Source organism: Daphnia pulex, chromosome 4 (genome assembly GCF_021134715.1).
Source record: "Daphnia pulex isolate KAP4 chromosome 4, ASM2113471v1".
Taxonomy (NCBI): Eukaryota; Metazoa; Arthropoda; class Branchiopoda; order Diplostraca; family Daphniidae; genus Daphnia; species Daphnia pulex.
The window spans coordinates 5962594-5975328 of record NC_060020.1 but is presented as its reverse complement, the minus strand read 5'-3'; the positions used below and the strand labels follow the sequence as shown (position 1 = coordinate 5975328).

The following is a 12735-nucleotide window of genomic DNA, read 5'->3' as shown; positions in this document are numbered from 1 at the left end:
ATTGGAACGAATGGCTTAAACGCTTGGAAGCATTTAATGAGCTCAAGAAATCTGCCGAAAAACAGTGAATTTACTTGTGAAGAAGAATGAATGGGCTAGAAGGCAAATCATCCACCAGCTTTTTATCAAATCATTCTTACAACAAACTTGATTTCGAAAAAGGTAATTTAATGAATTGATAAGGCAGGAATTTCAAAGTCAACATATTGTGTATTCAATCCTCAAGTATACGAAATCGGCCAATCTGTATACAAGAAAAATCGTGTCACATTTTTTATACTTTTCTTATGCTGATCGAGCTAGAAAAATTTAGCAGAACATGTTACAAAAATTGCTCGCCGTGGCTATAAATTTCTTACGGTATTTTATGAAGAATATTAAATAATTGATCGATTATCGATTTAAGACAGGAACTTTGGCATCTTGGGTTGATTAAATAGTCTTAAACGGTGAGGACAGTGCACACTTGGCATGACGAAATGAACAGGCAAAAGATGGAAAATATTTACAATACAAGTGGATGATGAGGATTTTTGTACAACCTCAGAGTCGAGAATTTAGCAATCAGTCTTGAATTTCAGCAACCTCTCATCGGTTTCACCAATGGATCTGTTTATGGAACGGCGGCGAACGATCGAAATGAAACGAAAACGAAGATTTAATTAAGTCAATAATTAAATAATTTCACCAGTTAAATGTCGTTAAATATCCTATATCAGTAATGATAAACAGTTTTTACCTTTAATTTTCATTTGTCCTCTCTTCTTTTTAGTGCCTTAAAGTGATGAGATCGACTCCGTAAGGGCCTCAAGCTCCTCTATTAGTTTTGCTTTTCGGGCTTCTGCCAAGCTGGATTGTTCTTTCAATTCCTTCTTCGCATTCTTAAGTTCAAGGCGGGAAGTGATAAGGAGTACACGACATTTTCTTAACTCTTCGTCGGCAAACTGCTCTTCGTCGGCAAACTGCTTTAGTTGTAGTTGACTATTACGCTCCCTATGGAAATTAAACTTTGAAACAAAGTTTTGAATGTTGGCTTATATTATTCACTACCTGGTCATTTCTTCCAGCTTTTGTTGAATATATTCAGAGTCCACTTTCTCTTTCAATTGATTCTTGGTTTTCTCAAGTTCAAGGCGGGAAGTGCTAAGGAGTTTTCGACATTTTCTTAACTCTTCGTCGGCAAACTGCTTGAGTTGTTTTTCAGTGTTAAGTTCCCTATGGAAATTAAACTTTGAAACAAAGCTTTAAATGTTAGCTTATATTATTCACTACCTTGACATTTCATCCAGTTTAAGTTGTAGGTTGGCAGGGTCCACTTCAACAGAATCCAAAAATACCCTTCGAAGTTCTCTAATTGAAGAGGCTTGACGACAGGTTGGACAATCTCTATGGGTACTGTACATTTAAGGAAAAAGATGTTAAGGATATCAACAAGAAAACTGTATTAAAGGTGCTACCCAAGCCATTGTCGAATGCATTGGCTGTGGAATGTGTGCCCACATGGTGGAGCCACGACAACATCAGAGTAACCGAAGAGCTCCATGCAGATCGAACAACGGAACTGGACACACATTGTGTGGCTTTGAAAAATAAACCAATAGCTTTTGGTTAAAGTCTAGTTTAGGGGAGTAGATTTACAACACAACATTACTTCACTACAATACGACACTAGTCTACTACAATACCACAATACATTTTAACACTAAAATCTTACGGGACAGCTTACAGCCAGGAGAATGAAGTAATGTTGTGTTGTTAAAACATAAAATTGACTCACAATAACTCACACGTTACTGAGCGAATGCGTTATTCACTTTTAAGGGCTAAAAGGCGGGTAAAGGCGTTACAAGATTTCGTTTACTTTACTTTTGGAATTTTTGGCAATGGAGTGAATCAGCTTACGCAAATGCAAAATTGGCCGACGCAGGCGACGATGATGTTCACGCTGTAGCCCAAAATTGCAATCTGAATAGTCAATTAGTCATACAAGAAATGGGCGGGGCACAATCGCTGCGTTGCCAAAAAATGAGATATTGGGACGAAATCAAAATTGTTTGCAAATTCATATGATTTTGAATGATTTAGTTAAAAGTGGATTTTAAATAACACAATTCATAAATTATTTTACAGATCAATGGTACATTGACGTTGTGAATGTAATTGTCAAATTTCACACGATGTCGCATCGATTTAGTTTCTTAAATATCGATACTCAATGTAGCGTGGCATCGGTCGTCTGCAGCCAGCCACAGAACTTTCGTAGAATAAAGGTCCTAAGCTCTCTTTGATTACCAGAAATTGTTCTCCCGGTTTCAGATAATCTAACTGGCGAAGAGGTATATTATAAACTCATCTTCAGCATTAAATAGCAATCTTTAACTGTTATTCTTTCACCAGGTTCAGTTAATTAATTGGTTACTGAATCACAATCCAAGTGCGCGCCCCTCGTCCACGGAATTGCTTCAATCCCCGATTTTGCCTCCTCCACAGCTAGAAGAAGCTGAATTACAGGAAATGATCCGCCATACTCTTTCCAACACACAGAACAAAGCGTACAAACATTTGGTGGCTTCATGTTTTCAGCAAAAAATGACCATCTCTGAAGATCTAGTCTACAATATGGACATGACCTCTTCAGCAGGATTGCAGCAATCATCCTGGATTTTTCAGGCCGTGCAAGAATTTGTTGTTAAACATTGTCAGCGAAGAGGGGCTATTTACTTTAAAGTAGGTCTCATGGAATAAGCTTGCTGGCCCCTCAATATTAACGATTTGTTATTCTTGATAGTCTCCGACATTATCTCCTAAGAAGAGTCAACCAAATCAAGGATTCTCACAGGTTCTTCTGATGAATCACGCCGGTAGCATAGTGGTAAAATATCTTGTTGTATCGTATAAATTTATCGAAGCATAATTTAATCTGCCATGTTGCTCTATACTTTCAGACTTTACCAACGGATCTTCAAACTCCTTTTGCCCGATTCAAATCCCCCGTTCCAATCTCACCTGGCTAAAACGTTACTGCATAGATTACGTTTATAGCGAAAGAAAACTCGTAGGCCTTCCCCAACCCCAAGTCGTTCCCGGAACTCGCATTCGACATTGTAACCCCTTCACCGTCATCAGTACTTGCAGATGCTGAAGTTTTGGTCACAATTTCAGACGTTTTCTCCGATCAGCGCTTGAAAATTGAAAGGAAAATAACGCTCGAGTTGGGACATCATTTGCTTCTTAAAGCCGTACTGATCCACTGTGGCATCCCCGAGGACAAGCGTTTGGAGCTTTGCCACATACTTAAAAGGCGCTCGAAATCCGAAGGGAAAATTCAAAACAAAACAGCGAAATTGGCTATCTCGCGCCAGTCGATTGATATGCTTTTAAATTTGTTGGAATTGGAAGGAAGTGTGGCCAAGGTTACAACTGCGTTGACAAATTTAATAAGTCGGTAAGGAGAAGCAGCATCTTTGGCCAAACAAGCGCTACACGAGCTTGACGCGATTGCCACTCACGCTGAGTGCATGGGGTTACGAAATACCTATAGCATACGCATCGACACCGCCCTTCAAAACTACACTACCCATTGAGGTATGGTCTTCCGATTTGTTTGTCGATCGAACTTGAGAAAGTAAGATTTACTCCCATTTATTCAAAAGTACTATTGATTAACATGATATTTTAAAATCCAGAACTAAGATTGACGACGTCTTAGCGACCGGAGGTCGTTACGATGCATTGGTCAGATCTTTTCAGAATGCACTTGTTAATCGGAATAAAGTAGATGGTGAGCCAATGAGTCAACCCACAGTAGTTGGTGGCTTCATCCATTTAGACAGAGTTGCAGCCATCCTGAAAGAAACTGAGGTTGTTGAACGTAATTCGATTATTACGGTTTTCATCATTAACATTTCAGTGTGCTTCTTAGAAAAGGTAAAGATTGATATATGCTTTATTCATTGTTATATTTTCATTAATGTAAAACTTTCATTTTTTTGAAGGGCACGCAGTTTCTTTATGGAATCGTGTGGTCCTGACACGGAGATTATTGATCCAACGCTGGCTTTTTCCCATGACCAACGTTCTGCTCCATCCTTATCTTCCCGACGTACGCTCATCCAGCTTCTTACACAATAAACAACTTGTCTTACTTCACTGACGAGTTGGAACACTTCAGTGGTCGCTTCCGTGCCGCTGTTACACACATACAGTCACTCACCACGGGATTATGGCCAGGTACCCGACGATTTACTTATTTTCGTAGATTATCTACTTGCTTTAAAATCTGTGTCTGTAATAATTCCAAAATCGGGCCCTTCTTACGCTCAAAGTTTTACTTGGACGTTTCTTTTTTCTAACGCTAGATGGCTTTTCGATAATTTTTAGCTGTCAAAACAGTCGGTTTCAGTAACTTTGCACATCTCTTTAAACCTTTATCGACCCTTTTTGGTGGTAATTTTGTAGTGATAACTGACGATAACTATTTCACAAACAAAGCTCACTTGTTAGATTTTTAATAATGTGGTTTTTTTTCTACTTCCGGGTTTACTCATTTCAGTCAGTAGTTAAGTTAATATTCATCTGACGTACAAAAGAACCACATATTCGTAATCCTCGTCAAATGTGTGGTAAAGTTCATGTTTTGTTTTTTACGTACGCGTACTTCCGGTTTCGAGAATTTTCCTGAACTATAGTTCAGGAAAATTTTCGATTTTGGCCAAATTTTGGATTTCGTTTAAATCACACCTAATCGACCCCAAATTTCATGGAGATCACGAATATGTGGTTTAAGTTGACGACAGCTCAATGGTTGAGGCGCTGTGGTTACTTCCGGTATACTTCCGGAATTTTTTTTTAAGACTATCAAGTGAGCTTTGTTCAGTTAAAAGTTCTCAATATTGCAAGCTTGATTTAACGTTTAAATAATTTCATCATTAAATATTTGAGCTAAAGAAACTTGATTATTGTTTCTATCTGTAATTCTGTATTATGTAACTTTTATTGGCATGTCACTAAATAAGAATTGTTTTCTCTTTATTCAGGTAATGCAGAGGAGACGTCGAGAAGATGGATTTTCTCATCTTTAAATATCGTCACAAGTCTCCGTCGGATGTTGCCCCTGCTCCTGGTGCGAACGAAACTCGGTGGAGTGAATGGATGTAAGTTCATCATTTACAAGTTACTCACATTATTAGGCTGTGTGTATTGTATTCTAATCCAATTATTTTTATCTGATTTAGAATGCGCCAACAAAATACTTCTGGTAATGGAAAGAGACCATCACTGGAAAACGATCACTCGAAACGGAAAGTGACAATCGCTGCCGTCACCGAGACTCGTCATCAACGTGGATCATCGTATTGTTTGTATTGTTTCGTTTGTGTTTGTTTACCCGTTGTCTGCCACACCTTGGTTTTCCCCTCTGAGCTCCTTAGCACGGGCTGCGTGCGCTGTTCGGCCTCGTGGTTTTCATGCCGCGGGATCGGAGAGTCGCACCATCCCAAAATTTGCCGCAAGGCGCCTGTTAGGCAATGCACCATAGGGACTTCATCCTTGTCGATGCGGTGATGGATTCTCCTGTCACCGTGTCAGCCCGGACTTGTCAGCAATGGCAAGTCCCACCTTGGCCAGGGATAGTAGAGTAGTAGAGAACAATCTACGGGTTGTATGGCGTGGTAGTCTACGGGTTAATTTAATTATATGTATGTATGTTTATATGTGTCTTTAAAATGTGTGGTGGAATTGTGAGTGGATGTGGGACAATAAAGCAATTCCTTTTAATTTTTTCTTACAACTTTGAAGTTTTTCATTCGCAAATCGTAGGAATCATGGTAACGTTAAAAGTATTTAAGTTACTAGGACATTTTGTACAAGATAATAACCCGCATTTAAAAATGTATTTTCTCAATGAAAAACAACAATACCAGTGATTAGTAACTGCATACGACGTACATATCTGAACACAACTAAGTAAAATTGAAATTTCGGCTAGTATTTAGAAGCCCCACTTTAGACAAATGAAGAAGCGTAGGTCATGGTGTAACATTCAGGTGCCTTAGTGTTTGGTAACTCGTGGCAGAGTAATACTCTGGAACTTTAGTGTAGAAAGTGGGGACAGCGTTGGTTGTAGTGTGATATTCGGTGACCTTGGTGGTGAAATAAACCGGAACCTCTGTTTGGTATTGGTTGGAGCAGCTTAATACTTGTGTTTCTCGGTGTAGTAAACTGAGGCAGCATTCACGGTTGCATAATATTCGGCCTTTTTGGTGTAGTACTTGGGGGCTTCGGTGTAGTAGCTAGGAGTGGCGTAGGTTGTGGTGTAGTAAAATTGAGTCATAGTATTTCGGATCAACGTAGTACGAAGGAGCAGCCGCTGTGTAGTAAGTATTTGCTGCGTAATAGTGGACCGCCTCAGTTGTAGTTGCGTAGCTCGGGGCAAAGTAGTATTTGTGCGTTTAGGTGTGGTACTCTTGGTTGACGTAATAAGCTGGAGCTTCGGTGTAGTAGCTGGGCACAGAGTAGTACTTAAGGCCTCGGTGTAGTAGGCTGGGGCGGCATACGTAGTCGTGTAGGACTCCAATACCTGGGTGGTGTAGTATTCGAACTCCTTATTGATGTAACTCGGGGCAAAGTTAAATTTGAGGGCTTCGTGTAGTAGCTTGTAGCATCATAAGGTGTGGTGTAATACTCTGGTGCCTTGGCGGTCTAGTAACTGGTAATTGCGTATGCTGTTATTGTGTAGTAAGGCGGCGGCATTACGATTCGGTATCCACCATACCCAGGAGACATGAGTACACCAGGTCAACCCAGTCATCAACGGTACAACAATCAACAGCAGCACGACGCTATAGTTAACTGGGCGGTAAATAATTGGAATATTAATATTAAATAACTGACAACCTCCATGTAACAGAATATTTACCCGATTGCGTACTAATAATACGACGAAGAATGCACTTGGTGACAGTGCACTGCAGTTGTTCATCCACGATTCGTTGCCAGTATTGTTCTCTCCAGCCAATCGCTCTGATACAACAGCATGGTGGTAAGGTTCCATACGACAACGACCCAATTTGATATCACAAAAGAACTCAACATCTCCAGCCTAATAAAATATAAAGTCCAAACCCAATAATTAGAATCTAATTCAACAAGAAATTCATTCATCTAACAAGAACATCAGAGCACGCAGTCAATGTTGATTAAGTTTTAATCACAAATACTACAATTAATATAAAATAAAATGTTCAAGGATTCTTACCAACTAGACGTTCGATCGTGCTTCAAGTTCGGTATTGACTCGATAACCACCATAATTGGAATCTATTTCCAAGCCAAAAGCGACAGCCAAATCCATGTTTGCGTCCCAACCGACAGCAGCGACGACATGGTCAGTTTAAATCTGCTGAAATAAATTTTAGATTTTAATTAACATCAGTACAATTACATGTACTGAAATAACTATTTACCCTTTTGACCATCGTTTAAGGTCAATGCGACCTTGTAATCTTCCAAAATTGCACCCTCAACATTAGCTTTGGGCAACACATTAACACTTTCCGCTTTCTCCTTCTCGGTTGTCCATTGGCTCAAATATTTAGAGGACTCGGCATGTGTTAGCGCCATCGATGTTGCGGGACAGCGTGACGTGCTCGTAGGCATCTTTAAGGGCACCGCTCAGGGATTGGAAAAGATTTTCGTTTGCCACCTAACAAGAAAATAAAGGCCATTTTTAGAGTGATTCGTAACCACAGAAATAAATTGCTAGCAGTATAAATAGACTCTCAGATACTATCAAGCAGGAAGATTGTCAAAGTTATTCAACATTCCATAAAGGTGTAATTATTGAGACTTTTAAAGACGAATTTTGTTTGGAATAAATTGTTCACCTGTGGCAATAACGCACTGGTCGTAGGTGATGTACGGCCATCGACAAGTGCGGCTTGCCGACCGACAATGTCAAGTTTAACGGCGCGGTGTACACGTACGAATGTGTTATCTTTGCTTTTCACAATTCGACGCGATTGCAGTAGAATTCGTCTTGTTCGAAAAACAGACAAGAAATGAAAACAAGTCATAATTACATATTCCACAAAATTACAATAATAAAGAGCTTACCTTCACTCTTTGTCGTACCACCGTTTCAAACGAAGTTTATTCAAAACTTCGGAGCTACGGGGTTGGGTGTCCGAGAAGCTAACTTGACTGATTTCTGTCGTACTTGGGCGCTCCAGTGTAGTTTACGACAGCTTTGGTGATGTAATAAGCTGGAGCCTCGGTGTCGTAGGTTGGGACAACATACGTAGTTGCGTAGTCTCAGTAGGTGCCTCGGCGTAGTATTCTAGCGCTTTGGTAGTGTAGCTCGAGGAGCAGCTTAAGTTGTGGTGTAATAATCTGGATCCTTGGTGGTTTAACTGTAAACCCAACAGTGCTACCTCGGTGTAGTATCTGGTCGTTGTGTTGTGTAGTAAGGCGGTGGCGTTGCGGTTTGGTATCCGCCTTACTCAGGAGACGTCGGTACATCAGTGGTCGACCCAGCCATCGACGATACAACAACCCATAGCAGCACGACGGCATAGTTAACTATAGACAATATTAAATATTCAACAATAACGGACTTATTATCAAATAGAAAAAAAATAAAATGGTACAAATTCCACGTAGAAATACAGAATATTTACCCGTGATTGTGACCTGATATTACGACGAAGAATGCAGCTGCTGCCGGGTCGGAGATACTCGCTCGACTGATCCCTGTCAACTTTTCTCTCGCATCATATTATACGACTTTTTCTCACCCCTCCTCTCAAGCCTTGCGGCTGTTGGACCTTTTTGATAATGATGCAAAACTTCCCGTTCTCACCCAACCTCTACACCACTGCATAACATGTTTTACGTAATTATCTCTGCGACCTTCGAGTCTGAACTCTGAAGGCCATGGAAATTGGCCTTTTTCTTTCTTCAGGTTGCTGGGGATGGGGATGGGTCTACAAAAACCAATATCAAAATGAATATCAAATCATAAATGGTAATGGCTTAAACTTTATTCACTTTAAAAAAATACCAATTGACATTTGAGTCATTTCTTCGGTGGATGAATAAATCTGCCATTTCGAACGTTTGAAGGACAGTCGGCTTTTTAGAAATGCAGACCTAGTAACAGCCTTTAGCATCCACGGACGACGGACGGAACGGATGAACACCCGGCCGTCACAGCGCCCCTAGCGGCCTGACGGTTCTGGAAAGGGTAGGGTCCGGGAAGGATAGGGTCCGTACACCCAGCCGTCAGAAAGGGGTAGGGTAGCTCCAGCCATCAGATGTAGAGACTAGAGAGGGTACCCGGTACCCCCAACCGTCAGCCGTTTACAAACACAAAACATTTTCATTTTATGAGTTCACGACATGATGCTTAATATTCAAGAAAAAACTCGCGATTTTCAGACTCGGAGAAAAGCGGGCTTAGTTCAAATTAAAATACCTAGTGTGTGTGTGTTTAAACAGCATTACTCTTGGGTTTTCAAAACAACTCGTTTAATGACACCATATATCTAATTGGTGGCAGTGGAACGTGTGGAACAGAGGACAGCAGGAAAGTCGCGACTCTGCATTCGTTTACTATTAGATTGAGAAAAGAAAAACAGTTAGTTAAATGCCACCCGAAAATAAAAAAAAAAAAAAAAAGAACTACTTGCCTTCATTAATTATTAAGGATGTGTTGAGGTACGTATATTTGTGCCCTTATGGTTGAAGAATTCGGCCAACGCAAAAGAGATACCAGATAATAAGGGAAGCAACACTCCACTCATAAATAATCTTGAATATTACCGGTGATTCTAGATGCATGCGTACATCGCATGCCCTCCTAGACGCCCTGGGGAACCTGGGCAACGCAAAGCGCGCGGCACATTAGCATCTTTACTACCCCCGCTAGATAGCGATATTTTTTATACCTCTTTTAATTTTTCAAAAACTAAAATATAAATAAATAAATTAGCCGAGTACTAAAAAAATGTGGTCGCAAAAGTTTCCGTAGATTGTCGACTGGACTTAACGTTTGATTCACCAACTATCCTGATCTCGGCGACTAAATAGAAATATTAAAATTCATTATTACGTTATTATTTATGTAACAGATACACTGAAGTCAACTGAAAAGATATTTCTTAGATTTCATTTATTTTTTTTTGTAGCGAGAATCTTTAACAACATTATAATTTGTGAAATTAAACACAATAAGAGGGTTATAAAGGAATATTTACTTTGTCATGATCAATCTGCTTTGAGCGAAACTTTGATTTTGTGGTAACCAACGGCCAACACACCCCGCATGTTCCAAATGTGTTCCATTCCTTCTGGCTGTGTGTTGTAAGAGGAGTCAACAGCTCTGACCCAGACTTCTGTTTCTTTCGCCGTAACAGGCAAATTGGCTTGCCACCGAGTCCATGCCCATTGTCGACTTAGTTTAACTGGATCAAGAAGTTCTGCAACATGCCACGTTTTGCCCGAGTCGAGACTAATGTCGACTCGCACAACTCCCCGTCCACCACCGCTCCAAGCGTAACCTTTCAAACGAAACATCAATAAAACGATCCACCATCAGATTAATTATGTTCGTTTATTCATACCTTTTAGTTTAAGTTTTCCGTCCTTTAGTTCTACTGTTTCTCCATCTTGAGGATCACAGACAACGCTGGTGACGGGCATTTCTTGAATTGCTGGGGCTGTGGAGAAATCCACCTTGTCCCAGTCCGACGACGGATTGAAACTCTTGTAGTCATTTTGCTGCCAATGAGACTGGCTCTCATTTCTTGCAACTTCGATTCGGGCTACAAGAAGAAGAACTAGAAAAAAATTCGAATCTAAGGTTGTCAAGGTTACTTACTCAGCCACTTGACCCAACGGGCGCCAGTAGTTCCAGGCACGACGACTCGCAACGGAAAACCGTGATCCCGAGTAAGTGTTTCGCCGTTCATTTCGTAAGCCAAGATGACGTCACCTCGAGGATCCATAGCTTTACTTAACGGAATAGAAACAGCGTACGGTGCGCTGGTTGGATCTATATCCAATCCCTCAAATTCGACGTGCCTGTTGCAAAAATTAACTGGGGTGAGTGACACTCTGTCACAGACATTAAATTGATACATACCAATGCTCGTTTTCATCGCTTTCCTTAATGCCAAGGTCAAGCAGCACGTCTCTCAAACGAACCCCCTTCCACACCGCATTGCCCATCGCTCCTTGGGCCCATTCCAAACCTTTTGTGGGTTTGGTACGATTCATTTCTGATCGTCTATTCCCCGAACATTGCAGAGAGGCCGTAACACTATGTGACGCGTATGTAGTCTTTAGTTGGTCCAAATTCAGACTGAGACCTTTTTTTTCATTGTCGCTGATTATTTCTAGAGAATAGTCGCCACTTGAAAGATCAACGTCTGGAACTGGGAAGTGATGTCTAACGTAAAAGAATTCGCTAAAAAAAAATAAAAATAACTTAAAGAATTATGACGTTTACGTGGTTAATAAACGCTTTATACGTGGGGGTGATGAAGTTGTCCACTAGCAGAGAGGTTGGAGTTTCAGCATTAAACGGTTTCTTAGTTCTGATTGTCAGGACGGGATGACGTTGAGGATCATTCGCATATGGATCACCCATGTTCATCATAGAATCGTCCTCCTCACCCTTGGTCAGGTTTCCAATCCTGTACTCTTCCAATAATGCCAAGGTTTTTGGTTGTTTGTGAATAGCATAGAGATTCCAAAATGGTTCAACAGAAACCCCAGCTCCAAGTAGAATTTTATTTCCTCCTAAAAACATCTAAATTAAGCCACAACTAACACAACAAATATGATAAACTTTATGGTACCTGGATGACTTTTGATGAAATGAGTGATGTCATAGACACCACTTTTGTAACTAACCCACACACCTGTTGATTCATCTCTATGTTTGGCTACATCGACAGAACTATAAACTGGCAAACCATCCACATAACTTCCTGGTTCCCTTTCTGATGCAGTTCCTTCTTTCACTTTATTTTCTAGAGCCAGAACTTTAGGAAGGTTGTATTTTGTATAGTAATAAAATCCAGCAGCAGCGGCAGCACCAAGCCCTGCCAACATAAAAAGTCTTGAGCTGCCGAACTGAGCCTTTTCATTGAATTCATGTCTGTTTGATCTTTCAGTGCCAGTCGAAAGAGTTCTTAACCTTTAAATAAAATATGATCAAAATATCAGTTAACAATTGAAAAGGAAACCATTTTTAAACTACAATCTTACCAACTAGCTTCAGCAAATGATTTTCTTGTTTGACATCTAGAGAAAACTAAACAACCTTTATAAACTTGATTGAGCAACATTTTTTCAGCACTCCAATTAATCTCACTTTATCGTACTGCGCACTTAGACCGATCAGAGGAGATTTATATACCTACGGGCTGGAAAACCATAAAACAAAAACACTAGCTTTCCATATTCACGGTGACTAAGCAGACAGGCTAAGCCTACTGTGGGATCATTCAGGCGAGCGCATTTTCGTGCGGCAGGTGCTCAACGGAAACGCCCCCTTTTAAAGACGCTCTTCTTTGGGGCATGGGTATGTTCACCGGACCGCTTTTCATTGGTTGGATGGAATGAGTAGGAACTGAGTAGGAAATGTAAGAAGAATTTCGTTTCCGATTATAAGAGAAAAAACAAAAACAGGATCGTCTGCTTTAATGTTTACATTTCTTACCCGCCGGCTTA

General features: G+C 40.4%; 2 protein-coding genes and 1 long non-coding RNA gene across 10 annotated transcripts; 1 reads left to right on the top strand and 2 right to left on the bottom strand.

Moving 5' to 3' along the window:
* Nucleotides 1-190: 190 nt before the first annotated feature.
* On the bottom strand, nucleotides 191-1978 carry LOC124192769 (E3 ubiquitin-protein ligase TRAIP-like). Of its 4 annotated transcripts, none has more exons than XM_046586250.1 (6): nucleotides 1715-1978; nucleotides 1458-1580; nucleotides 1273-1395; nucleotides 1051-1215; nucleotides 740-993; nucleotides 191-609 (listed from the first exon to the last, which is right to left on the bottom strand). In XM_046586250.1, exons 2-5 carry the CDS (start codon nucleotides 1571-1573, stop codon nucleotides 777-779), a joined length of 621 nt encoding a protein of 206 aa, XP_046442206.1. In that variant the 5' UTR covers nucleotides 1574-1580; nucleotides 1715-1978; the 3' UTR covers nucleotides 191-609; nucleotides 740-776. The 4 variants fall into 4 exon arrangements, with proteins under 4 accessions (XP_046442206.1, XP_046442207.1, XP_046442208.1 ...); XM_046586251.1 differs by having other exon boundaries at nucleotides 1778-1978; XM_046586252.1 differs by having other exon boundaries at nucleotides 1788-1978.
* Nucleotides 1979-2232: 254 nt separating this feature from the next.
* Nucleotides 2233-5775, top strand: LOC124192767. The gene is made up of 8 exons (XR_006873836.1): nucleotides 2233-2336; nucleotides 2398-2727; nucleotides 2789-2872; nucleotides 2946-3625; nucleotides 3687-3927; nucleotides 3996-4230; nucleotides 5037-5153; nucleotides 5235-5775. It is a non-coding gene; the product is annotated as an uncharacterized LOC124192767 (long non-coding RNA).
* A 97-nt stretch (nucleotides 5776-5872) lies between these two features.
* LOC124192766 (sulfite oxidase-like) lies at nucleotides 5873-12692 on the bottom strand. 5 transcript variants are annotated; one of them, XR_006873831.1, is made up of 19 exons: nucleotides 12271-12546; nucleotides 11859-12199; nucleotides 11529-11799; nucleotides 11141-11464; nucleotides 10877-11079; nucleotides 10620-10820; nucleotides 10254-10556; nucleotides 9945-10078; nucleotides 9820-9874; nucleotides 9687-9731; nucleotides 9473-9609; nucleotides 9046-9320; nucleotides 8676-8981; nucleotides 8113-8577; nucleotides 7884-8034; nucleotides 7464-7702; nucleotides 7256-7396; nucleotides 6917-7099; nucleotides 5873-6849 (listed from the first exon to the last, which is right to left on the bottom strand). XR_006873831.1 is itself a non-coding variant. In XM_046586247.1 (7 exons), the coding sequence occupies exons 1-7, from the start codon at nucleotides 12348-12350 to the stop codon at nucleotides 10264-10266; spliced, it is 1713 nt and encodes a 570-aa protein (XP_046442203.1). In that variant the 5' UTR covers nucleotides 12351-12692; the 3' UTR covers nucleotides 10154-10263. The 5 variants fall into 5 exon arrangements, 1 of the variants encoding a protein (XP_046442203.1); XR_006873833.1 differs by having other exon boundaries at nucleotides 9059-9320; XR_006873832.1 differs by having other exon boundaries at nucleotides 9059-9609; nucleotides 12271-12637.
* Between the last annotated feature and the right edge of the window lie 43 nt (nucleotides 12693-12735).

Bases quoted from the DNA above. Each gene is read 5' to 3' on its own strand.
- LOC124192769 (XM_046586250.1), bottom strand. From the start codon at position 1,573: ATGTGTGTCCAGTTCCGTTGTTCGATCTGCATGGAGCTCTTCGGTTAC. The intron at 1,216-1,272 runs GTAGTGAATAAT...TAATTTCCATAG, and splicing joins AAACTGGATGAAATGTCAAG to GGAACTTAACACTGAAAAAC. The intron at 994-1,050 runs GTAGTGAATAAT...TAATTTCCATAG, and splicing joins AAGCTGGAAGAAATGACCAG to GGAGCGTAATAGTCAACTAC.
- LOC124192766 (XM_046586247.1), bottom strand. From the start codon at position 12,350: ATGTTGCTCAATCAAGTTTATAAAGGTTGTTTAGTTTTCTCTAGATGT. The intron at 10,821-10,876 runs GTAAGTAACCTT...TTCTTCTTGTAG, and splicing joins CCGTTGGGTCAAGTGGCTGA to CCCGAATCGAAGTTGCAAGA. The intron at 10,557-10,619 runs GTATGAATAAAC...TTCGTTTGAAAG, and splicing joins CGGAAAACTTAAACTAAAAG to GTTACGCTTGGAGCGGTGGT.